This window comes from Chinchilla lanigera, unplaced genomic scaffold (assembly GCF_000276665.1).
Source record: "Chinchilla lanigera isolate Chin_1 unplaced genomic scaffold, ChiLan1.0 scaffold00004, whole genome shotgun sequence".
Classification (NCBI taxonomy): domain Eukaryota; kingdom Metazoa; phylum Chordata; class Mammalia; order Rodentia; family Chinchillidae; genus Chinchilla; species Chinchilla lanigera.
The window spans coordinates 21,259,409-21,287,233 of NW_004955405.1; the positions used below are offsets into that span (position 1 = coordinate 21,259,409).

The 27,825-nt window shown below is 38.3% G+C and overlaps 1 protein-coding gene across 1 annotated transcript in view; it reads left to right on the top strand.

The window, feature by feature from the left end:
• Positions 1 to 27,825, top strand: part of Tmtc2 (transmembrane and tetratricopeptide repeat containing 2) — a 388,104-nt gene that overhangs the window by 289,573 nt on the left and 70,706 nt on the right. The window contains exon 9 of the mRNA XM_005374399.2: positions 11,553 to 11,634. Coding sequence (XP_005374456.1) covers positions 11,553 to 11,634 — 82 coding nt within the window. The remainder of the gene's footprint in view (positions 1 to 11,552; positions 11,635 to 27,825) is intronic.

Below are 27,825 nucleotides of genomic sequence, written 5' to 3' on the forward strand. Positions count from 1 at the left end.
GCACATGGTAGGTACTCACTAAATACATAAAGAAAAATGGCTGGATAGGCAGGATCATGAGTTGATCTTTACTGCATGTGGTTTGCTGTTACATAGCATGATGATTGCTGGGAGTGAAATATGAGAGTATGCCTATGACGTAACAGTACATACCACGAAGCCAAGTGGACTCTCTTCATATCCCAGTTCTACCGAACCAAGCTTCTGTACTCAGGCAAGAAATCTTATCATTTCCATGCCTTGATTTCTTCTTCTGTAAATTGGGAGTCTCAGTAGTGTCTCAGCATTATGAGATAACACATATAAAATGCTTGAAACAGGACCTCGTGCACAGCAATCTTAATACTTCCGTTCTTATAACCTACAAAGACAGAAAGTAGAGTTGCAGTGTACTATGGCAACAGACTACTTGAAAAATTGTAAGTAGAGAAGATAAAGAGGAACCTACTTAGGCTTGACAAATACCAATGGTCTTGTGCTGAGAAAGGATCGTTTGTTAATGCCTTCTTCATTAGGAGCGGCTTAGGAAATAGAACTTTGAGTTCACAGCGAGTCCTCCTGGGTGCTTCTAAGGGAGCCTAGTGACTTTATTTGGTGACATATGGCGCCATCCTAACAGCCATCACTTGAGTCATCTAATTCAAGTGAATGCTTTGTGAGGGATAAATGAGATTTAGGGTAAGTATAAAAGTTTTGTTCAAACCAGGGAGTGCCGTTTGAATTACTCCAGAACGGTGGGTGCAGAGTGCAGTTTCATGCAAATGAGAATTACTTAGAACCACACTGTATACTTTCAATACATAAATGGTCTAATTTAACAGCCTTTTATGGATATTCTACTTTTGATGAGCATGCTTACCTTGAAATTGCTTTCAGAAAAAAAGAAAACGTCAGTAGCTCATGTATTCCAACTTTGTGTCATTCCATTCCTTAGCACATAAAAATGAGCCCCATTAGTTTAAAGCTGTTATCCCTGGTCTCCATTTCAGCAGAGTAGAACGGGGAACACGAGCCAACTGTCACCTCTACTGTGGACAGGAAAGAACTGGAAGAAGGGCGCCATGAATTAAGAAGTTATTTTTCTTTACCCTAAAGTTTTAGCCCTTTTTCTGAGTTGAATCCCATTTTTCTAACAGACAGTTATAAGCAAAAGAGTCCAGTTTACGCAAGTTCTTTGATTTACAACTGAAGAAAATGAAACTTGTTCAAATGAGTGACTTTCCGTGGCTGTTTACCTTCTGGGTGTCAGAACCAGACTAGAACTAGGGTTTCTCTTATTGAATCCAGTGCTCTCGTCAGTACCCTGCGTAAATCATCAAAGAATTTTATGTCTAAATAAATAACCAACTATGTCCTTTACTGCTGAAGCTTTCTGAAAAAAAAAAAAAAAAAAGACAAAGAAATGAAATGAAATTAGGGAATTATTTACATCTGGCTTCATCATCTTGCGAGAGCATTTGGAGTGGAGAGCAAGTGGCATGCTGCCACTGACAAATGGAGGCATGAGATTGCCTTCCCATCGTCCGCTACCTTTTATGGTGTCGAGGATTTCTTGCTCTCTTTGTGACCCAGCTGCAGAGCAGCTGTTGTTTGGGCTCCTGCCTTTCCACTCTCACAAGGCAGCTTTCCTAACCATCCCTACAGGGTTTAAACTTGTGTAGCACAAATGTCAGCTCTGAGCTCTCTGAGCTTTCACTAGCCTCTTGGGGCCAAGCAGCACAGAAGCAGCCCATGCTGTTGCTAAAGTTGGGTGGAATGACCCAGGGTTGGCCACGACAAAGAAGCAGCACCCAGTGTCCTAACAGCTCAGCTGGATGGTTGGACCTAATGCTACTGACTAGGATTAGACGGCTTCCCTTTTGTATTGATTGCCAAATGGAATTGACCAATTTAATCAGCTAAAGTATACTCTTGGAAGCCATTTTTTTTTTAATGAACTTTTGGTGCTGTCTAATGGACCACAGAATGCTGATAAAATTATGGTTTCTTGTTTTTCCTTGTGGAGAAAGAAGTATTACCAAAGATGATAGTAGTCGTAAAATTCAGGGTATCACTCAGGCTTTAAGATTGAATCAGATTTGTCCTCTGAAAAACGTGCCTTTTGTGTTCTTCGGTATTTCTTAAGAAGACTATCTTCTTAAGATGTGGGTTCTGGGACTTCCTCGCCTCCAGAACTGAGAGAAATAAATTTCTGTTGTTTATTTAGAAAGAAGTGTGTTTTGAGTGTTTGCTTTTGCGAGATATTTAACATTCTCCTTGCATTTTTGACCACCTACTATGCATCTGGTCCTTGGCTAAGTGTTGATTAAACAATTCTCCTAAAGTGGTTTACAATTAGAAGAGATTACAAATGGTAATCAGAGTACATATGGTGAGTGTTACAACAAAACTAGGAGTCGAGTGTTAGAGTACTCAGGAGAAAAAGACTCAGCTTAAAGAGCTATGAGCAGGTTTAATTTGATGATGGCCATGATTAGAAAGTTGTCTAAATCTCCTAAATATAGATGTATTCATTTCTCTTCTAATTTTCAATTAAACTAAGAAGAAAAGAAGTAGGCACTAATTTGTATGCTCATTTGTGATTTATGTTTGGGTTTTCTGTGTTTGTTTTCAAAACCCTCATATTGTTTCACCTTTTTGCTGATACGATTGCTTTTTTCTTCTTCATAGGCAGATATATCCATAGAGATATCTGCTGTTGTTTTGTTCAATTTCTTTCTTTTTTTTTGTCTTTTTGAGACAGGGTCTCACTATGCAGTCCAGGCTGGCCTTGAGCTCTCTTTGTAGCCCAGGATGGTCTCGAACTTGCAATGATCCTCCTGCCTCAGCCTCCCGAGTGCTGGGATTACAGGCGTGCACCACCACGCCTGGCTGTTTTGTTCAATTTCTTATCTGCCCGTCTCCCCTTCCATTTCCACCCATTCCTTCTGGCCTCAAGACCTGTTAAGCACACCTTACTGAAGTCACCAATGATTTCTGTCACTAAATCCAGTGGATATTTTTCAGCCTTTGACACAGCTGAGTACGGCAGTCTTCCCAAAACACCGTTTCACCTCTACAATTTCCGTAAACCTGGTCCTCTTCCAGTATTAAATACCTTCTGTCCAGTTTCATAGTCCAGACCCTCTGGGATCAGCCCTGTTACCTCCATCTCCCTCGTCATAGCCCTGCTGGCCTACCTATCACTGTGGACAGATGGCCACTTTTTACCGCTCAGGTCATCCTTCTGGTTTTCATTTGCCGTCACCTGCCTCTATCCATTCTCTTCGCATTGCATCCTGTTATCCTCACCGTACTCAGAGTGATGTTTACAGAACCCAGACAGCACCGTAAGTGACCCATTAGTCAGGTGTGCTCCGCTCTGTCCCACTTTTTCCCATGCTTCGCCTTCTGTCCTCACCCACCTAGAGGGCTCCCTGCGCTGGTTCTGTATTCCTGTCCCAGCAGTTTTACCTTTGCTTTGTCTCTGTTTAAAGGTTTGTCTCTCCTAAAAAAAAAAAAGTAAAATACACATCTTGTGATTCCTTAGATCAAACATCCTTTCCTTTGGCAACCCTTCCTGTTGGCCAAACTCCCCATTTTTGTTTTTGCCATACTCCCTACAGCTCAGTGTTGTAAGCTTCACCAGGGCAAGAATTGTATCTAATTTTTTTTCAATTTTTATTTTTTGTTGGTGGGCGTTTGCAGGATGTAATGATCACATTCCTCATGGCAAGTTGGTGCGTGTACAGAACACATCTCAATTCTTTTTTCCATCCCCCTTCTCTCTTCTCTTGGTTCCCTTCCCATTTGCAAAAGATCTACTTCCCTATTTCCTATTCTCTGTCTTTTATTTTGTTCTTTATTTACATTTTTGGTTTCTTAGGTAAGAGAAACCATATAATATTTATTATGTATGCCTGGCTTATTTCTTTCAAATTAGGGTCCCAAAGTGTATCTATTTTTCTACAAATGACTCAGATATATCCCTTATGGCAGAGTAGCACTCCATTGTGTCTGAATACCACAATGTCTTTATCCATTCATCTGCTGATGGGACATAGATCTTTGGAGCCCATTGTCAGAGAACTGGAGACTAGGTCAAGTACACTGCAGCAGGCTCTCCCGGATAAACAGGGGTGGTTGGATCTTGGGATAGAGGCAAAGGCTGACAGCCACACCCAGAGTGTATCACTGAAAAGCAGATGGTAACTAAACAGGTCTCCATACTAGCAACAAAGTCTTCCACTGTAATCAGCCGGCACACCTCAGCACAAAACAAAACAGCAGAAACGTGAGAGGACAAGGCAACAAAGTGTTTCCAATTATTCCCAACTCCTCCAGAGCTGAAGATGGGGCATGGAAGGAGAGAATATAAAAAACACCTCTATCTTTATAGTGCATTTTCACTGTGATACGCAACACAGTGCTGGACCCAACTTTTGTACCTAGTGAATATTTGTTAAGGGAATAAATTCAATGAATTGCTAAAATTACGTTCTTTTAATTAAAATTATATGTATATTTTTGCTTCTTTTGTAACTCAAGGATAAATTACATGTAGATTGCTAACATAGAGAAATGACCTATTTTAAAAATTGAAAATATTTGTGTCATTTTAAACTAAAATTTAACATATATTTACCTATAAAGTGGATTAAAAAATTTCTGTTTGCCTCATCTTAGCTCTTTCATACATTTTAATGAAATGTCTAAGTACTGTTTCATCAACCGAGATTATGCATGAATAGGAGCTACGATGAGATGGTTTTTATCTTGAGTTTGTGTTTAGAATAGTAGCACAATGTAGCAGGCTAAGTAACTCACCCAGGTGGAGCTGAAGATGTGGTTGTAGCCTATCAAATTAATTATCTCCAGTGAAATGTTATTACAGTATGTGTGGATGATTCCTTTAAGCTTGAAGGGAAAAACATACAAGTGAACAGATGTAGAAAGGAAATGAAAACTATAACATAACAGGAAGTCTGAGTAAGCTAAACACCTCAAGTCATGTAATATTTATAAAGTTAGGCATTTTGTGTTTATACCTTAAAATTTAACTTCTTAACTACCTGTCATGTCAAGCTGTGTTAGGAAGAAACAGTTAAGTTGGAATTTTTAATTTTCAGAGAGTTTAAATTTTCAGAGCAGTTACAGCAGGCAAGTTATAACTTGAAATAATTACATAAGATGGTCTGAACTATCTGCGTTTAATATTGCTTTTCAAATATTTTACTTTCTTTTTTGAAAATATTACAATTATAATGTAAGCAAATGACTTTTTGTTGTTTTGGGTTTTTTTTCCATCCTCTGGGAGTTTTTTTTTTTGCCAGTTTTCTTGCTTTACTCTCTTTTCACGCAAAGGACCAGATACCTGGTGCTGTTTCCCGCCAGTACTTGCTCTGTGGCTCCTGTCTGGCTGTGTTTCTAAATTACCCCTTCCTGCTCTGGCCCTAACTTCTCAGTCAGAGTGCAGCTCTCCACTACAGCTGTGTGCTTCTGCGGACACCGGCTCCCACATGTCTTTCCTGTGTGAGTAAATAATACCTGCACTCGCCCACATGCAGCAACTGAAAACCATGGAATCTCCTTTTCACATTCTACCCACACCTGATCCACAGGACGCTCGCTGTTAAAAGAAATCTCAACTCAAATCACTTCACACAGCTTCCACTATCGCCGCCCCAGTATGAACCATGAGGACTGAAGACCTCCTTAGTGGTGCCCCTGTTGTCTTTTGGCACTCCCTACCACTCCCCACCCCCAATCTGGAGGGGTTTGTTTTGTTCTGTGTTAATATATGAGGTTGTATTGTGCCTCCACACAAAATCCTCTGTGCTCTTACTTATCAAGAGAAATTCCATTTCGGACTCCTCTGGCAGCCTGTACACTAACATGGAAATGATCCAGAGAAGGTCAGCATGACCGCTAGGCAAAGGATGGCACAGGGATGCGTGGAGAGTCCCATCGTCAGTTTCCAGAGGGAGTTCAACCTTTTGCTGGCTGACACAGGAAGTGACATAAAGCAAATCGAACTGTGGCATCTAGTAGTATTGACATTTGTTTTTCAGTACCAAAAAACAGAACCACCAGACTTTTTTCCTGTGTTTTGGTACTAACTCCACTGCTGCCGTGCTATTTCCTGATAGGCCCGAACACCCCAATTATGCCATTTCTGAGGATTCCCTCCCTGCTCCCCTTACTTAGGTCACTTCTCAGGTGTCACTAAAAGCCTTTGATGATCCCTTTGTCAAACATAACCCCACCCACAGCCCTTTGTTACTGTCCCTATTTAGTCTGTTACTTTTCACCACTTCCTTGAGAAGACAGTTTACCTGCTTGGGTGCTAAATGTCCAATCTGCAGTGAGATGGGAACTACACGAGGACAGGGTCACTCTGCCTCAAGTACCAAGACCTGGAACCCTGTTTATCCCTGATTGGAGACTTCATACATTTCTATGGAGTGAGATGTCACATCTCTAAGCTGCCTTTTTTCCTTCTCAGTAGACTTAGTTGCACTGTGTCTCTGAGACTCTTAGTCTGACCACTAGCGCAGCACTAATTTTTTTTTTTTAACAGTCTACTCTGTATGCTTATCATTCTGAAATATTCCTGAAATACCCAGGATTCCACCCTTTCATTTACTTACTATTGAAATCCCAGTGGTAAAATCAACCCATGATCAGGCGGTGTTACGAAAGTGATGTAAACTACCACTTATTGCTTGCTTATTTCATTTAGCAAAGGATCAGGAAGATCTTTTGTGGTTTAAGTATTTTCTACAAAATCACTCAATAGGTACATATATTTCACTGCAATGTTGTGGTTAATCAAGACCATATTGGTGGACGCTGAGTTTGCATAAACAATGCTGCAATAAACATAAAGAACTTCTTTGTATTTGCACATTTCCTTAGGACCAGGGCCTATACATAGAATTGGATTGCCAAAGTGTATCTATGATTTAAATGTTTTGGTACGGGTCAGATTGCCACCCAGGATGATTTTTAATCATAGTTTACATTATTTTTAACAGTGTGTTACATGAATGCCTATTTTTATGAACTTTCAATAATACTGAATGCTCCCATTCTTTCTGCAGCTTTATTGATGCATATTTACTTGTATTTTAGGTAAAATGAATATTGCATAATTTCAGTATGTTTGGTAGGAATTATGACCATTATTTTTTTCATATTTCCACACGACTTGTTTGTGCCCTTTGCTTGCATAACATGTCTGACTTTCAGAAACACAACTGCGTGTAGATGATGATGTACTTCTTCATATGAGGGCAATCATTGTATTTCAGTCTTTTATTCCCCTGTCTGCTATTTAATTTCAGCTAGTTTAGTGACCTCTTCTTTCTCAATGGCTGCCAGGTTACCTACAACTTTGGTCTGACTTGGCTAGCAATTTCAGGTTCCAGTGACCTAAACTCCATGGAGTTTATGTTGTTAGAGTGGCTTGCGGAACTTTTAAAAAATAATTTACTGTTGCCAATTTATTACAAAGATACTTTAAGGAATACAAATGAAACACCCAAGGAGGAGCAGTATCCCTCTTCTGACACACACATGCACTTTTATTCACCAACCTAGAAGCTCCCAGAATTCTGTGTTTCAAGGCTTCTTATTGAGGTTTCATCATATATGCAAAATGTGTTATCAAGTCAAACATGGGCCCCTCTCCCCTTCCTGAAGGATAAAGTTGTGGATGAGTATCAGAAAACGCCAAGCTTGAAATCATGGCTTTTTCTGATGACTGGCCCTCATCCAGAGACCCATAAAGAATGGCCTTATTAGATCAAAAGATACTCCACCAGGAAGTTCCAAGAGTGTCTTTATTGGGAATTAGTGTTCAAAGGGTAAATATCAGAATAAGAGATTCTCCTACTACTTCTGTTGCTCAGAAAATTGTAAGAGTTTTAGGAGCACTGTGCCAGGAAATGGGCATAAAGATATATATATATCTTCCTTATAATCACAATACTATAATTCATAAATTTAAATACATATGTACCTATATGTGTGTATGTATATACACACACCTGTATAAAAACATGATGCTATGCACTGTCTTGGTGTTTTTCCTTTTGTAATATCATTTTGTAATACAGCATTTCTGAGCTGTAATATCATGATGCATAGAGGGCAGTGGATATTGTTTTGTGTAATTTGTCAGTAAAAGTAGCACACACATTTGCTTATAGTTTAATTTATAAAAATAAAATAATTCAAGTTAAAGCTGTAATTATTGAGTTCTCTCTCACATGGAATATTTCCTTGTGCCTTCTTAAAGAGGAAGTCCATGAATGATTGTGGGCATTTGCCTGAGTCGGTATATGGAAAAACATCTGTGTGTGTCTTTCATATTTGTATATTTTGTAGTAGGGAAAAGTATGGATCAGCTATTGGGAAGCGGAGCTTGAGTCTGGCGCCTTAGACCACTCGGCCGTCCTGACACTGTTGATCAGCTATTGGGACAGAGGCTGTTTGCTCTGCACATCCACTCAGCTGAGCCCGTTTCTGAGCTGCAGTAGTAAAGAGCACCAGTTTAATAGGAAAACAAATAAAATTAGCCAGAAATTGATCCCACACTCTGGAGTAGGCTGTATAAGCATTACTGGATATTTATCTTATGTTTCATTGCTGCCAATCAGAAAGGATCTGTTTAGAGGGAGAAAGATCTTTTTCAAATGAGAAAGGGATCAGGAAATGGAGAGAAGAAGAAGTAAAAAGAATTAAGGTGTGTTATGTGAATATATAACTCCCCGTGATGAGCATAATTATTATGTACTGAGAACGTGTACTAATACAACTTTAAAACTTAAAAAATCCGAAAGACCCTGTTTAGTCCTAGTCCTGATTAGGGTAAGGTTTTTGTTTTCCTTTTTCTTTTAAACTCTGTTATCTTGTGTATGTGCTTTTATTACTCAGCAAAGTTCCTTTTTCCCTCTCTCTTTTTTTTTTTTTTTTGGTTCCCGGGACTTGAACTCAGGACCTTGTGCTTGCCAGGCAGGTGCTGTGCCCCTGAGCTGTATCCCTGGCTCCTTCCTTTTTCTTCTCTTCTGAACTCTGACATGTGTCCAAAAATCCCAACCAATGTATGAAATGTATATTGCACCTCTTTTGCCCAGTTTGAGGAGTTTGTATAAGCAGTGATTCTTTATGTAATACTTGTTTGTATAAAATACTGGCATAATTTCAGAGACAAGAAAATACTAATGAACATCCTTTCCTTCATTTTCTTAACCACCATCTTTCTAAAACTTAACAGTTGAAATAGTGGATTTCACTCAACATTACCTCCCATGAACCATGACACAGTACTGTTTATACCTGGTTGGCGTATGCATCTGACAAGTTCTTAATTTTATATACTCTCATGAGGATTGTCCTTTCCTCCTTAGTATTTGGCAGTTGACTAAATCATCAAAGTGGAAAGCCAGGCCTTTGCATGATAGTATGTTATTCTCTCCCAGAACAAAAATTCTGTGTGTTCATTTCACATCTTGGAGATTTGAGACATTTTCTTTGGTGGCCTGAGCCACTGAGGAGCAAGAGACCATTGTCTTTTGAGTACTGATGCATGGTTTTAAAAGCTTCATATGATTGTTTGGCCCAATGAACTACACGTGAAGATTGTACTACCACATCTGCTGTGACACTGATCAGTGAGCCAGTTTTTCCTTTTGGTCCTTAAGAACTTCAAAGCCCTTTCTAGTCCTAACATATAACAGCTTTACATATTCTGTATCAAATGATAGCTTACATTTTTCATCTTTCATTTATTGTCCTCTTCTGCACATTCTATGTATGCAGTTTTCCAATGATGGTTTAAAGCGTAGCCATGCTTTTGAGGCTGTGTATATAACAAACCTGATTTGTTTTTCCTGAGTCTTCATTGTATTATTCATATGTACTTTTACATATATCTGAGAGATAGACAATATAGATAATAGTTAACATTCTAACAAATTTATGGCAACTTAATATGCATCAGTGCAGATAAGTCAATAATCCTACAAAATGGCTTTTTAAAATTAATAAACTTAATTTAGAGCAATTTGAGGTTTATAAAAAAAACTGAGCAGAAAGTGAAGAGATCACCTTGTCTTACCATCGCCTTATACATGGTCTGCCCTATTATGATCAGCTTGCATTAGTGTTTTACATGTGTTACAATTGATGAGTCAATTAAAGCCCATAGTTTATATTATGGCTTACTCTTAGTGTTGTACATTCTATGGCTTTAGACAAATGTTTAATGAGATGCATCCACCATTACGGTATTGTGCAGAATAGTTTCACTGACCTAAATGTCTCCTATGTTCCACCTACCTTCTTTTTTGTCATAAAGAAAATTACATCTAATAGACAACATAATGTTCTACGAGTCACAAGTTTAAACAAGTATGGGAATTGCTCAGCCTGTCTAGAATTTATGCTCCTAATCATACACTAGACTGCTCTATTCTCTACTCCTATTGAATTATTTGGGGAACTCTAGCTTGGTCAGATTCTTGCTAACTCTTACTAAATTTTATGAAAGAATATGCGTAAGATACACTTTGCCTGTGCTTTCTTTTCTCTTTCAAAATTAAATGTGGGAAACCTTGCAGGCAGTGTTACAATTTAAATTACTGTATATTCAATGAGACTTGTAAATTAAAGAGGAGTTACTGAATGGAATATTGAACCCAAACAGAAGTGCAAGTCTCTTGTCTGATCATTTGGTTATCACAAGGTATAGGTGGTAGAGGCTGTATGCAAGTCCCTACCAGCAAGGACAATGAGTCAATGAAGGATGTACTGACAGAGTGAACTTTTTTTTTAATGATTGAATAAAAAACAAGGAAGTATGGAGAAATGAGTCCAAGTTGCACAAAATGTAACACATTAGGTTAATTATGCAACTTTAACTTTGAAAAAAAAAAGGATTGCTACACAATTGGTTTTAAAAACCTATGTGAAGAGAGAAAGAAACATTGCCTGAAGTTTATAAAGTAGAGCGTATGTAGATTAGAAGAAATAAACAGATGAGGTCATTTTGTTTTGCCATGGGCTGTGGCTTCTGGTTACCACCCAGTACCTTACTACCAGACCTCTGTTTCAGCCATGCCAGACAAGAATGGGTGATTAGGGCAAAGTGGTATCGAAAGCTAAAATGACTATTTTTTTATATACAAAAAATGAATGAGGAGGGAACAAACTGAAGGGAGAAAATAAAATACAAAAGAACACAATCATGTTCCTTTCTTTCAACCCAACTAATTCTTCTATTTCCTATGAAACTACTTTTTAAACCTTTCTCTACTTCCCTGACTGCCTCTTTTTAAAATCTCTTTGTTGGGCTTACACCTTCCATTCTTCTCTGGAAGTTTCCCACGGTTCTGACCTCAGTCTCTGCTCTCAACATAGTCTCCTTGATCATCCTCATTTACTTAAAAACAAAACACATTTTTCTAATGATGGTTACCCACAGATATTACTCTGTTTCATTTGTGCCCCAGAGGTGAAGAATTCTTCATGATCTTTTGCTGAATCATCCATTTTCTCTGTTTTTTAAGGGTCGTAAGAGTGAGGCTGAAAAGTTCTTCTTGAAGGCCATTGAGTTGGATCCCACCAAAGGAAACTGTTATATGCATTATGGTGAGTGGTTGATAACTTTTCCCACGTCCCTCATATTTGCCGTTCATGTTCGTATGAGACCATTTTTCTGTTGAAGGACATTTTGAGAAGCAAGTGACTTTGTTGCTGCAGGTTTCACCTCATGCTGCATTCTTACCTTCGCATTCTGAACAATCACGTTGAAGAGCTTTGCACTGTATTTTTCTGCAGTACTTTTCGTAGGAATTCAATGGGGAAGGCAATTTCACATTTCTTTCTTTCAGGTTCAGTGTGGAATTTAAATGAAGTCTCATCAGGAAAGCTTTAGCTCCTTGCCTGATGCATGGTTTATAATAAAACTATTAGCTTCCTTTTTGTTCTAAATGATAATGTATTGCTCATTGAGCATGCCTTTTAGAAGTTTTAGAAGTTTACATCCCGGCTTGAAAGTCTTGCTTTCTGGAAGATATGGATGTACACTAGCCTTATAAATGCTTAAGAGTGAGTCAGGGATAAGCTGTAGTAGATGTAAACTATGGTTGCCTCATTCCATTTAGCCTTGGCCTTAATCAGTGCAGAGTGAGCTTACATAACGGCTCTGTCACACTCCACTCTGTCATTAGTAATGACTCATATGTTCAGTGAAGCAAAGTATATAGCTGGTGTGGTATTGGGTAAGATGTGCTTATTCCTACCAGATCTGTCCTTTGAATGGCTTTCAAGAAGCCAGCATTTTCTTTTCTGGTGTCTTGAAAAAAACAGTTTTTTTTTTTTAAATTTTTTAATCACTGCTGGCTTTGATGTGTTAGTTATTATCAAGTAGTAAACTTTAAAGTAGATGGAAATTAAATCTTAAGGAAATAGAGCTAATATGCTTGTATAATATTTAATTCCTTCTCCCAGTTTCCAGCTAGTAAAAATAAATCAGTGACAGGCTGCAAGTATAGAAGAGTGGAAATAATAAAATGGAGGAAACACTTAACCAACCACAAGTGCATTTTTAAGTGTACATTATTGTTTATGTACATCCATAAAACTAGGATTGTGAGGCTTTATCTTTGCAGCACAATGCATGGTGTAATTTCATATAACGTGTGACATAAGCACCCCAGACCTTGTTTTTCAGTGTAGTTTTATTGCTGCTTTAAAATAGCAATCAACTAATTTAAGTTTGCACAGAATTTACTTTTAATTTTACAGGTTTTCTATATGAAGTATTTTAAATTAGAATTTTTTCAGAACTATTAATTTGTGTTTCCTTACCTTGCATGAAAGTAGTTCCGTGATTATTTTCCCTGACTGCTAAAGGACTGTTTGCTATTGCATTTTAAGAAATAAGATTTAATTCTGTCTTTGCTCCTGTGTTTCCTTTGCTTGAAACATTTTATTTGTTGCATTTTTAAGATTATTTCCAATAATATAGTATACAGGTATTTTCATAGTTTTTTTTTTTAAACTTCATCATTGGTACATTTGAATTGTGCTTGTTAAAAAAAATTTCACTAATAGTGCTGTTATTCTACCTTGTCCATCTTTTGTCATTCTACTTTGTCTACTTTTGTAAACCATTATTATTTTGTAAACTAAATCATGTTCTTGAATTATTTTCCAGTGGTAATAATAGAGGATGTTTTTTGAAAATTTTTTTTATTTAGTTAAACAGGAAGGACAAGAAAATCTTCATTTTACATGTTATTTGGAAAATAGTGATAACACATGTCTCTAACTGCATGTGTAAAAATTGATTCTCCTTAGTACCCTTGAATTGATTTAAATATTTTGGCATATATTTATATATTATTAGAAATGCATTTATATTCTTGGGCAAAAATGACTTCATAACTCAATCTAATTTTGTGAAATATAATTTTATGAAATTTTGTAACATTCAGTATTTTTCCTATTTTGGAATCATAACTGGAATATACTCAAAATGAGGTACCTAAAAGGAGAAATAATTAAGGCAAATAAATTACAAACCCATAGGAAACCTATAACTGATCGCTAGGTATTTCTCACTTCTGTTGTTCAGGTTAGAAAGCAACGTGCACTTAAAAATTTTTAATTATTTCTACTTGGAAAAATCTATTTCAAATAAAATTATTTTTGAATCAGTATAAGCACTGTATTGTACAAATAGTAGATTGAAGCAAACCTAGGGAACTGAAAATGATTTGAAGAAATTAATGTAGGTGAACACATTTTGGCTCCTTTAAATACTTGTAGTATTTGCTTTTTCTTCTAAAATACATGCTCTGATTTGTTGTACAATATTGGCAGAGATGGGGCTGGGGATTTAGCTCAGCGGCAAAAGCGCCTGCCTAGCAAGCGCAAGGTCATGAGTTTGGTTCCCGGTACCGGAGAAAAACAAAAAAAAAAAAAAAAAAAAAAAAAAAAAAAAAAAAATATTGGCAGAGAGGCAGACAAGTAGGCATTTTGATCAGTAGTTCCTCAATGTGAACGCTATTAGTTTCATGATTTAACTAAATTTTCTTAAGGAAGGGTTTGTATTAATTAGCTTTCTGTTGCTAAAACAAAATGCCTGATACATCCAATTTAAAGGAGGAAAGGTTGCGTTTGGCTCAGGGTTTCAGAGATTTCAGTGCATGATCAGATGGCTCCAAGGCAGAAACAGCATGGAGGAAGGGCTTGGGGGAAAATCTGCTCTGTTCATAACCCCTGGCAAGGAGGGAAGAAGGGAGGGAGGGGAAGAGGGAGGGAGGGAAGGAGGGAGGAAAACAGAGACAGAGAGGAGAGCCAGAGGGAGAGGGAGGGAACGGAGTGGAAGAGAGACAGGCTAGGAACTTGACTCTTCCTACCTATGTCCCCAACCTCTGCCAACAAAGCCTCTGCACATTCTACTCTGAATTCATCAGTGGAATACTTCACCAGTGAGTTTAGCACCTATACAATCCAGGCACCTCCCCAAAGCCATGCCTCTGAACAAATGAGATTTTGGAGGGACATTTTATATCTAAACCATAACAGATTTTCATTTTAATGCATATAAGATGGGTCCACTAGGTTCAAGGTAATATTTATACAGTAGGTCCCCTGACTTGCTTCTCAGGAAGTTAGTAGTGCTCTCTAAAAAAGAAAGAAGGGAAAGTCATCTTTGGAGGATAGGGAGGTAGAGAGTGGAACACTTCTTGAGACAAAAGCAGTCAAGTAAAGTATCTCTGAGTGTGTGATATTTGAAATCCCTGAGTTTAAGCCAACTGCTTGAAGAGCCAGGCTCAGACAAAAGAGATAGAAAGACAAGAGTGTGTTCATGGCAGAGAAGTAAGGTTCATGTGAATGGGTCATAGTGACCCATATGGGAAAGTGGGAGTTGATAAGGCGGCAAAGGAAGCAGAAGCAAAACCTGTAATGCTTTGCACACCAAACCATACTCTTTGCATTTTGTTCTAAAAGAAATGGGGCCACATGGTGAAGACAGGACTATACAAAGGTCAGAAAAGGAAAAGGGAACCTCTTCAAAGAGCTATTGGTATGACTTAGACAGATAATGGAGGCTTTGGCGTGGGAGTGGGCAAAGGAAGTAAATGTTTATATTGAAGTTACACGTTTACCTCCTTTAGAAGTTTCTAAATTAAGAATTGGGAGGCGCTGTTTTCCATTTTTGTACCATCAGTGTCAAGAATATTGCCTTACAGTAATGTGCAATAAATGTTTGTTGAACTCAGGAATATTCTCCATTCTCAAGCTGAATTCTGATACACAAAATGTACTGAAGAATGTTCCATCTGAAATTTTATTATTTCTTGCCCATGAAAATACATATTATGATCTTCCTACTGGTTCATTGCCAATTTACTGGTTATATATATTCTTAGGGTGTTTATACCCACAGATTGAATGAATAAAAACACTTCCTCAGCTTAAAAATAAATGTTTAAATGAAATATATGTGTTTTGAGTCTCTTTAAAATTCTTTCACAAATGCCAAGGAAAATGCCAGAGTGAGTGAATTTCGTTTTATGGGAAATTCACTCTCTTGGGTGATTATGTGCTTTTGGTTTGCTTGTTAATAGTACAAGTGACTTGGAAAATACTATCCATTTGGGGTTAGACAGAGTGAAATATAGGAATTTATATTGGCTGCAACAGTGATTAGAAGATGATATTTAAAATGCTATCAGTTACTTATACTTTGAATTGACTGGTTTTGCATCTGGGGATAAGAATTGGATTCAGAATGCCTTTTTATTTTGCTTCAGGTTGGTTGCAAGTTTATTTCCACGAGTCAGTTGAATGTTAGCATCTGTGGTATCTAGAGTCTCTGGATTCAGATTATCTGTCTTTAAGTTTAAAAATTTGATGTGGAGTTCCAAAATGTTTTCCAGTGTTCAGACTTCATGTTAGCTCCGTGTTCTCTTCTTTTATCAGAAATTTTCAGGAACGTGTAGAAAATAGTTTTCAAACAATGCTATCAATACTGTGATGTTGTATCCATATGCTGACAGGCTGACAGTGTGCTTCTGGAAGCATAGGACACGAGCCATGCAAGTCATAATGGAATTCGGTTTTTATGTCTTAATATGAGGGTTGGTGTCTACGTGTCTCTTGTGGGCTTGTGGTTCAAGGCGTTCTCTGTGGATCGCCCTGTCTCCCAATAGGAAAGGAAACTTCTGCCATGAGAAGCAAGGTCAAAACAGCTGCCTGCTTTAAAAAATGCTAGAAATAACATTTAGTTAGATAGAATATATCATAATCTGTAGGTGCATAGCAGTAAGTTTGGAGTAGAATTGAAGTAATTTAATAATAAGTGTTTATTACTTGGTACTATGTGTACTTCTTAGAGGATGGAACTTTCTTCATGATTAAGTATAAAATGCTGAAAGGAGGATTGAGAGAAAGGGAGACATTCTTTAGTGTGGAACTGGAACAGTTTCTTTTTTCTCCCAGCTACCTTTTAACTAAAAGTAAAACCTGTAACTCCATGTGTCCATGGCTGACACTCTCTGGGAGATGTCACCCAGGTCTGAGTGTTGCACGGGACAGTGTTGAGCCCTGATGTTGCTCTTCCCCCAGCTCCTCAGTTAGCAAGCATCACACTAACTGTCAGGACACAGTAAGGGAAGGTGAGGCTCCAGTGGAGCTGACGGTGCAGAGGCACAAATTCTAAAAAAAAGGAGAAATAAATAATAAGGGGGCTTTGATGTGGGGGATTGAGGTGTAGGAAAACTATGCCTGATATTTAATATTTACTATATATTTGAATAATGGGGATCCCTCAGAAGACAAAATTGTAGAAGGAAGGGCATAAAAATGGGAAGCGTTAAATCAGAGAACATGCTTAAAGTAGAGGACACAGCATGTGTCTAGGAAATGGTTCAAGGATAAAAATAAAATGATGACAAGATGTGGCTCCATAGAGGGAGACACATCCAAATTATGAGAATTGACAGTTTATAAAGCATACCTGTTGAAGATGTCCAAGTGTGGCCTTCTAAGATTATTTGAAAAAAAATAATCAGATATTGAGCCGATCTGGGCAACATTTTCTTTTCTTTTTTTTTTTTTTTTTTAAATAGGGTCTCACCCTCTCCCCTCTCATGCTGCCCTTGAGCTCATTTTAATAACCCAGGCTGGGCTCAAACTCTCAGCAATCCTCCTCCCTCAGTCTCCCAAGTGCTGGGATCCTAAGCATACACCACCACACCCAGCCCAGAGAACCACTGAATTGTTTCTGAAGGTGAGGATCATAGCATACTTTAGTCAACAGAAAAGTACAGAATTTTTTAAAGCTATCATTATCCACATTGTTAGGTGGCTGTCCTATTGTTTGAGAATCCTGAGACTATCTGACTATACTTAGGAGACTCTTGCCTTCTACTCAGTGTTTCCCTTGCCTCTGAGCATTTTTATCATCACCTAAGCCCTGTAAGGTATGAAAGGATCCCAATCACATTTGATTAAGAAAGTGAAAGTTGAGAATTTTTAAGTGACTTTCTGGATCAGAAATTTTCTATTTTATTATTGGAGGCACAGCTTAAAAGGTCCGATCTTTTAAGAACAAAACTTTCTATTGTTGTGCTATAATTTTCTCTGTGATGGCTTATATACTATGTATGTGTCTTATTTTAAGCCCTGGAGGGAATAGTTAATTTCTAGGTTTGGTCTTTCACCCATGAACACTGAAGGAAGAACTTGAAATATGTCATGCCTTAAATTAGGGAGAAGCTTGTGTATTTTTTTAAGTTCATAATTAAAACTAGTTAACAGATACCAGTAGACTGAGATAGACAGTGTTATATCATTTCATTTTCAGTCACTTCAGCATGATACTGTGTTGCATCATTTAATTTTCAGTCACTTCAGTAATTTGTTAAACAGTGAACTAAATTATGGTATTACCTTGATTAAAAATGAAAATATATCTTGGATGGCTTTTTGAAAAAACTGCATTGAATGTAGTTGTGTGGGATTCTTAGTAATAAAAATACGTATTTTTAATACCATGTTTAATGCCTTTTTCTTGCCCTAATGACAGTATAGGCTATTCACAGAAATGTAATTAGATTAGAAACTTTCCAAAGCTTCAAACTATTTCATTTCTCACCCTCTTAAATATATCTAATAAGTTAATATGATTGAATCTTCCTGCTTGTGTGTACTTTATGTGAGATAAAAAGCCTTTTAATCTTAAAATTTTCCTATGCTTAAAATATGAAGAAATAAGGAAGGGGCTTTCTAGGTTTAAAAACCAAGAGTGAAGGAAAACAAACTTGCTTCCTAAAAGCAATACCATTAAAAGACAAATGGTAAACTAATACAAAATAATTTTGATAGAAGAAAATATTGGAAGATCAGTTTACTTAGGATATGAGACACTCTCAAGCTAAAAGAGAATAAAATACATAGACCAAAAGATATTACCCGTAATCCTGAAAGAGGAAATAGAACTACTTTTAAAAGTTGACTGAACATATAATTTCATTAGAAATCAAAGGAATTCAAAACATCTGTCGTTTGTGTTGTTTTTCTTTTTTTTTTTTTTGGTCTTTTTTTCCAGTACTGGGAATCAAACTCATGACCTTGTGCTTGCCGGGCAGGCGCTGTGCCGCTGAGCTAAATCCTCAGCCCTCATTTATGTTGCTTTAATACTTATTCTTACTAATTTACAGTTTTTCCTGCATTTAAGATTTAATTAGTAATTTAAAAATTGGACATTCTCATTGCTGTTCACTAGAGGTAAAGCAATAAAGAATTAAATCCTTAAAGAGAAAAGTGTTTAAAATGTGCATGTTTCCATTTTATGAAATATTAACACATCCTAAATTAGTTATATAAAGGTTATGTAATAACTGAGACAGCTGCCTATGTTAGGGTAAAAAATAAAAGTTATAAATGGAGAATAATTAAATTCTCCAAAATAACTATCTCATTAAAATCTAAGCAAAACAGATTTTTTTTTTTTTTTTCCTCCGGTACCGGGAACCAAACTCACGACCTTGTGCTTGCCAGGCAGGTGCTTTTGCCGCTGAGCTAAATCCCCAGCCCCTAAGCAAAACAGATATAAATGCTTAAGAATGTTAACTACAGTCATTGTTTTGACAATCAATGTTTTCTATTTAAATTTTTCTATGATGAGCACACTATTTAACACATTTTAAAAGAAGGAATATATGCTTTAAGAAAGTGTGAAAAAATAAGCATCTTAATTGTTCAAATAAGGTGGTATATAGGAAAGATAGCATGAATATTATTATGGTAACACAATTAACAGAATTTAACATGTGAACTTTAAGACATAGAAATGAAGCAAGAATGGAATAAGAGGTAGAGAAAGGCATCTTCTTTGAACTCTCTATTAATCAATACATATTATATTTTAATTTATCAAATACAGTAATTGTATACTGTGTGCTTTTGTTTCCTGAGACATTTTCAAGAATTTCATTTCATCTCTACAAAAACCAAATATGTGGGGGACCTGCCTGTCCACTGACAGATGAGGATGTAGAGTGGGTCTCCTAGTGAAGTCACTAAGGCAGTGCAGTAAATTACCCAAGATCTCAGTGTATGTAAGTGCCGGTTAGTAGTAGTTCAGTGATTAACAGTGCTTCTAGGGCTGCCTTCCCTGCTGTGATCTCTCATAGGCATTCTACGTGCTACTAAGGCCATGCTAAGATGGTGTGACAGTGACACTCCAAGGTGAAGTCAATTCTGATCCATCCAGTTTTATTACAGAAGAGAGAGATGGCGGGGAGTGAGGGCAGGGCTGAGAAGGAAGTGAATATTATATAGAAAGTACAGCAAGATATCAAAGGTTTCATAGCAAGTATATATATAAAAATACTATCATGTGTGTTCTATAGATGCAGGGTTTAAGGTACCAAAAAAAAAAAAAAAAGCTAGGTGGCATTGAAGGCCCTCTGCCCGGTATATTGGCAGAGCAAGTATGTCCGCCCACTGGGACTCTCAGGCCCACAGTGTGTTCATGGCTTTTCCTTTGCCTTTGAAGAGAGCACTCTCATCAAGTAAGAGCCGTGCGGCTCCCCAGTGGTGACACAGACCCAGAATAGTGAAATTATGGAGGACAGCGGTGGGGAAGTTTGAGGTGGTCTCATCATTGTGTTCTTGAAGGTCCTAGAGTCCAAGAACAGCTTGAGGTGGGCAAGGAAGGGGAAAGACCTGCAAGGGTTAGAAGGACAAGGGGAGCTCAGGGGAGGACAGCGGTAGAACAGGTGGAGGCAGAGTGCCAGGCCTCACTCTGCGCAACTTATTTACATTGTCTGTTAATTAGTGCTTTATTAATGAATGGATATATGGTTTAATAGAATATGAAGAAATGGCTGTCTTAGTCTACTATTCAGAAGAGGAAGAAAATCAGTAGAGTAACCAAAGAATTATTCACAATTACTTAATGAATCTTGCCGTGCAAATTTTAAGACAAAGATTAGGCAAGGAACAATAAATAGGGAACAGCATCTTACTTGTATTATCCTCTGATCGAGCGCTGTAATTTTATAAATGTTTACTGAGTACTTTTGGTTCCTGAGAAATCCACATACAGCATCTCCTTATTTCTTCTACTGACACAGTGAGGTAATAATCCCTGCTTGAAAAGTCTTAGGCACTTTCTCATTGCTGCGACAAAATACCCAAGACCCACAACTTAAAGGAGGAGAGGTTTATTTGGCTTCTGGTGTGTAGAGGATTCACTCCATCGTCAGCTGGCTCCCAGGCAGAAGGAAATGGAGGAAGGGTCTGGCAGAGGACAGCTGCTCATATTGTGGAGGCCGGGAAGGCAAGAGAACAAGACAGCCAGAAAGGGAGATGTCCCTTTCCAGGTAACACCCGCAGTGACCCACGGTTCTAGCTGTGCCCAGCTCCCCACTGGTGGGTCGGCTGTGGGTTCATTAGTGGATTCACCCACTGATAGTATACTGCCCCGTGGTCCAGTCACCCTCTAAATTCCCCTCCTCGGACTGCAGGAGAGTTTTATGGGAACATTCGAGATTTAAACCATAATAAAAAGTAAAGAAACTAAGGCTAAATCCAAAGAATCTTGATAGTGACCAGAGTAGTAGCCCTGCTTCAGGGGTCCCATGTTGTTCCCCAGTGCCTCACACAAGAAATATAATCAAGTATTTTCAATTGGAGAATGAATAATGAAAGGTCTGGGAGCTCAGTGGCACAGCGCCTGCCTGGTAAGTGCAAGGTCCTGAGTTCGATTCCTGATACCAAAAAAGTAAAAAACAATGAATAATGAAGAGTAAAGTAGGCTTCTGTAAGTTTTACACTTCCCTTTTGTTATTTCTGCTTCCAGTCTACCCCAAGAAATAAAATCCACTTTGTTTTAAATTGTTTGTAACTAGGCCACTGCTTTGCTGAGAAAAAATATAAGTGCCATTTTCTTATAGTTAAGTGTAATTTACATGTACTTTTATATGAAGTGACAAAAGCAAGATAAAAACTGAATTAAGTGTGGGTCAAGGAGTAGAGAATACGGTGAATTTCAGGCAGTAAATCATGGATTTTGGAATAGGACGTACCCAGCCCTCGTGAGGATTATTTCCTTGAGTATGGTGCAGTTTCTACTAGACACTTTACCGCTTAGATATTTAATCTGGAAGTGATCCCTGTTACCTGAAGTTCTGATTCTTTATTTACAGTTTTATAAAATAGCACATAATGCATACTTGGCAAATTATAACAGTAGACTTTTTTTTATTTTAAAGTTATTAAAGACTATCATGGTCTGGAAAGTGAATGAATTGTGTACAACAAAATTTGAAAAGATTAAGAGAAGGAGAGACAGAGGAAAAACCTAGGATTAAGAAACAGGGGACTGTTTATCCATCAGTATGCAGATAAAAGGCCCAGAGAGAAAGGGAATAACTGTCTGCAAGAGGAATGAGGATTATAAGCAGTATTACAAAGAAGAGAGTGGCATTTTATTTAACACTGCAAACAGCTGTTCAAGGTAACTGATGGATTCTTTTCAACATCCTCAGCGGGTGCTTGCTTGCTTTCTTACTTTTCTCGGCTCAGTCACAGGGTCTTTTCTCTCTAGCTCTGTGTCCCAACGCGGCCCTTTCTGGAGCTTTCCTGAACATCAGTGAAGGTTGTGTCTGTGAGGATTAAATAGAAATGGACCCACACAAACACACAAAAGGTTGGGGAGGTAACTTTTGCACTCTTGACTGTTTTGATTGAGTGATACACTTTGGAATTCTTGTTTGCAGTTTCTTTTCTGCCTTGTACTTAACTTAAATGCTGTGCTCAGAGTTTGTGTTACCTGTAATTAACTGCTCTGAGCCAGGCTTGCACTCAGAGAAATGTAAATGAACACTCAGAGAAACCTAGTGGGAGGCTGGGAGGGTACAGTGTGAAACCATGGAAGCAGACGGGAACACTGGGCTCCTTGGATCACCCTTCCTCATCCCAGCTGTTGTTCCCAGGTCAGCTGAATGTCAGAGGTGTGCTCCTTGCATTAGTGACTGTGACCTTTGGATCTTTTGTGTCATCCCTTTCCCTTCAACCCCCTCCAGCAAGAAGGCACAGCATCCTAGAACAAAGACTGCTCACCTCTGTGTCTCCGATGAAGTCAGGCCCACTCTTTTTTGGCACCTTTCCCTTCCTTGTTGGGTGATAAAATACTACAGCTCATTTGAAGCTCTGCACAAACATATTGTTCGTATACTCGATCCCTTCTGAATCCGTGTGTTACTCACCCCCACCAGGCAGGCATGTTACTTCCCTTCTTGCCCCTCGGCTCACTTCCCATCCTCCTTCTCTCCTCCTGACCTCACACCTCCTCCTCAATCTGCCCTCTGCTCACCCTGGTCTTCCCAGTGGGCAGTCATCAGAGCTCCATAAGTGGTTTTCTGGATCTCATAGCCATTTTGGAAAGAGTCAGGGGAAAAATAAATCCAATAATATGCTGCTTGCCTTTCTGACCTCTTTTCCAGTGGAGCGCAGGGCCCTGGCCCGCAGTTTGTCTAATCTTCATTGTCCTGGACACCTTCCTTGCCACCTGTCCAACCTGGGACAAATTCTTCACCTCATGTTCACTTAGGGACAGATCCAAAGCCTCTCAGTCTCACAATGAGCAGTTCAGATTAATCTCCTGGGTGTCTTTTCCTTATTCACCCGGCCCACCTGTTTTCTTGGCCAGTGACTGTAGCACATTTATCACATTAGATTTGTCTCACAAAAGCAGAGCTTTTTTCAACGCAGGCTGCCAAGAGCACAAAAACACACAGCAACAAAATAGAATAATAGAAAGGCAGAGGAGAGAGATAGATTGGTTTTAAAGCGTGAGAGCATACTGTATCTAAAATGCTAGGCTGACTTGGGGCTCAGAGAAGACACTCATCAAGGTTTCCTTCAGGGGCATAAAAGGAAAGAGTCCCTCTGTGTTTTTCCTGCTGCAAGGCATAACGGGTCACACTGACATGCGTTCTTTCCTTAGTCCTTTCCTTTCCTTTTAGACAACTGTCCCCCCAAATCCTAACCACTTCTCTCTTACCAGAAATGTAATAGAAGCATCCCGTGAAAGACTTGCCTCAGTTCTCCTTTGCCTTCTCATCTTCCTGTCACCACAAGCCATCAGTGAAACCCATGAGTCCAAATATTTCACCATGCCCTTTTCCCTTCCTTATCATCTAAATCTTTAAAAAAAGTGCCTGGGTACAGATAGTTCCTTCTGGGTATTTGGCAGTGTTCTGTTCTATGATCTGGTTGTTGGTCATACAACTACAGTCTCTTGAAGCTCAAGCATTACCACTGGTTGTGCCATTATTCTTTGTTTATTCATCATAAATGACAGTTGGAACAGAAGTAAACAACAGCATCACCTTCATCCAGAAATGATGTATTTAGCCCTTGGAGATTCATGTGCAGTTTAAGGTTAAGCTAGCTCCATAATCTCTTTAATCCTCTAATAGGTGGGAATCTTTTAGTAATAAATGTTGCATTTATCATTATAACTCCTGCTGCAAGTAACACCATGTGTTGTGTAGAGTGGGCAACATATAAGTTTATTAGATACAGTAACCCATAGATACCTGTCTTCTGTTCACATGTGATTCCTTTCTCTGTGTCTAGACTGCTAAATTATTTTGCAATATAATGGTATATAATGGATGTTACCAAATTGAATACTTTGAATTATTTTGGATTTAAGAAATCTTTGAAGATAAAGTTGAGTCTGGATTGTTTTATGTTCCAAGAGAAATTCACAATTCTCAAACAAGGCACCTGTGTTGTTCAGATCCAGGAGGTACCACTCATAAAATCTTCACTGTGGATGACCACCTGGGCATTGTGCAGTCCCTAGTACCTATGGCATGCTTGCCATAGGCCTGCCTCACATCACTGTGAGGCGTGAGGAAATGAATGAAAATGTGTCTGATAATCTGTGCTGTCAAAGTTGTAGCTTGCTCTTGAAGATGAACCAGGTAGCCTTAAAGGGATGTCATTAACTTTGTCCTATCATTAAACATGTATTTATTAAATCCTCACCATGTGCCAAGAGGTTGAATGATGGGATAATGGGGAGAAGGATTCCAGGTAGACAGAAAGGCAAATTAAAAGACCCTGGATCAGCAAACATTGTTTCCCTGATGTGATTGGGAAACAGTAAGTGGGGAGGGGCCTAATGCTGATCACATCAAAATATGTTGGCCAGGGCAAGCATCATTGTATGGGCTATTGAATGATGCATTTTGACTTGGTTTTAACGGGAGCACTTTGCTGCTTTGAGAATATCCTGTGCATGAAGGTTAGAAAATAATGTTACTGCTCTAATCCAGGGGAAGATGATGGCTAGAAACAGAGTGTTGGTGTAGAGGTCAGGTGATTCTGGATACATTTCCATGATCAGCTGTCTGCTTAATATAAATGCTGTTTTGTAGTTGTTACATTGTAAATAAGAATTGTGTTGCCTTTGAACATTTTTAAAGCTGTATGTGAATCATTGTTCTTAAAAAGATGTTTGTATCATCATGACATGTATTACGCATTGTTTCAGATCTTTAATTTAGTTACTTTGATATTAAGAGTGAATTTTTCCTAGTATTTTTGGCAGGAGGTGCTAGATGCTTTTTCTAGTCACAATTAATCTAGAGGATTTATATGTAGACATTTTACAAAGCAGTAGTTGAGCCTAGAGCTTAAGACTGGCTTCGATTTATATGGATTTTTACCTCATAGACAGAACTTTTTAAATCCAGGAATTAATGAAGGATTGATCTCACAATCCTGTCATATTGAAATATTGTTAAAAGAATCTAATAAACAGGATGGGTAAGTGAGGAAGAGAAATATCCAGAGAAAAAAGTATGTAACTCTGGTGCTGAAACAGTTGAATCCAGAGCAGTAATTGCTCTTTCTTTCTTCTTTGTCTTCTGTTTAGAGCATAGAAATTTTCTCTGTGGGGAGAGTTACACTCTTTATCTCTGGATCTGTGGAGAATGGTTCCTCTTTTTTAATCATCTTCTGTTTTTCCCCTGTTCATGTGACTTTTTTCTTTATAATTCCTCAACTTGTTTTTTTTCATTTCCTTTTTTTCTTCTCTTTGATTTGAGACAATGAAGTAAGATGATGATAATTAACTTGGCTAAGGCAAATTACAAACCAAAAGAAAGTGTGGTAGCAACAACACATGCAGGAGAACAAAAACATATTTTACCTAAGATTTTCTTTATTTGCAATTCTATTCAATTATCAAACACAAAGCATGTTTGTCTACTCTTCGTGAAAAAAAAAAGTGATTGCTCAGAAATCTGTTTTTGCGTGTGAAGGATAAAACTCTTAATTCTCCTTAAGAGTTTTGGTTGTCTAAACTTACGTTTAATAGCATGTCATTCATGTACTTGTCATGTAACTCACATACCTAGACATTATGCCCCAGAATTTAGGAAAGGGCCTGCCAGATACTAGAAGATACCAGAAAAGCTCAGTCTTGCTGGGAGCTACTGTCATGTATAATTAGAGTCCAGAGTACAGTGAAAACATTTATTTGGTTGTTTTAGTTAAGATATTGATTCTTTAAGTGTAGACATGGAATAGAAGCATTGGTGTCAGGGGCTGGGGATTTAGCTCAGCGGCAAAAAGCGCCTGCCTGGCAAGCGCAAGGTTGTGAGTTCGGTTCCCGGTGCCGGAGAAAAACCAAAAAAAAAAAAAAAAAAAAAAAAAAAAAAAAAAAAGAAGCATTGGTGTCACTTTAGAATTTGTCCAAAATACAAATTCCAGGCTCCACTGAGCTCTGTTCTCTGCTGCTAAAATTTGCGGAGGGTGGGGGCGGGGGGGCTTGTTCCCTGTACTATCAAATCCTCCAGGGGATTATGATAAAAAGTAACCTTTCAGGAGTTGCACAATCAGGCATGTGGAGGGAGTCTCTATGACCAACTGTTGAGAGTTTGGGTCCATCTCACAGTATGCTCACTCTCTGAACAGCATTAGCCCTTTCTACTCACAAACCCCAGGATCTGTCTCATCTTGGTGGGGAGTGATTCTTCTGTGAGGCAGTGTTCCTGCTAACAGCAATTTCTTGGCTTATTGTGCAGACAGACCCATTTCCCATGTGTGGTGAAGGTGGGACTGAAGTCCACATTCGGAGTTCTACGTCTGCTCTATGTAGTGCAGCCACATAAGACATTTCTACTTTACATCCTTCTTCCAGCATAAATCACAATATTCCCTTTTGCTGTTTTAAGTGCTCTGGTTTACATGATAAATTATATTACAGTGAAACTAAATCATAAGTAATTCTAAACTGTTAGACACTGGTCTGAGAAATCGTCACCTGAAGAAAATGTTTAGAGCATAGAAATGAACTATAATAAGTAGGCAAAACAGAACTAGAGACTGGGGTGTGACATCCTTAGAGCCCAAGAAATGTTAGAGGCTAAGTATCTCATACAAGTGAAGGTATGTGGTAGGAAGTGTAAGTAATTCTCAGAAGCTAGTGTCTGGTGGAAGCAGTAATAGTAAAGCTGGCAACAGACTAGTACTTTGAAGTAAAATCTTCTAGATGGTGTAAGGGCAGGTTTTCTCTATTGTTATTCCCTGTGTTAGTAAGTCTTTCCTCACTAGGACAAAATACCTGACACATTCAAGGGAACAGGATTTATTTTGGCTCACGGTTTCATTCCAGTCCATGGTTAGCTGACTCCACGGTAGACAGATTATGGCAGAGGGGCATGGCAGAAGAAAGCTGCTTGCCTCATGGCAGTGAACACAGAAAAAGAAAATAGCTTGAGGAAACATGTATACTGTCAGAGCCATTACTCTAGGGACCTTCCTCCAACAAGGTCGCCTCCTCCTTACAGCACATTTTGCTATGAATTTGTCAATGGATTAATCTGTTGATGAGGTTAGCACCCTAGTGATCTAGTCACCTTCTAAAATTCCCACCTCTGAACACTTGACCGTTTTGGAAGACATTTTTGGTCCAAACTGTAACATTCCTCCAATAATATATCAATTGGGGTTCTTGGTGTCATTATTAGGGGGAAAGCTAGTGTATCTTTGCTTCCCTATTTATGTTGGCTCTGTGTATTTGCAATGTTTAGTAATCTACTTTCCACCAGTTCTGGGCTATATTATAAAAGAGAGGTTATTATACAACATAATAGGATAATAGGTTACTTTCAGTATTGGTTCAGGTAGTAAAGTTCAGGTAAAAAAAGATTCACATTTAATAATATTGTGTTTATTTATTATAGTGGAGCGCCAATACCAGACTATTCAGATAATATGGCCTACTGAGCAAAG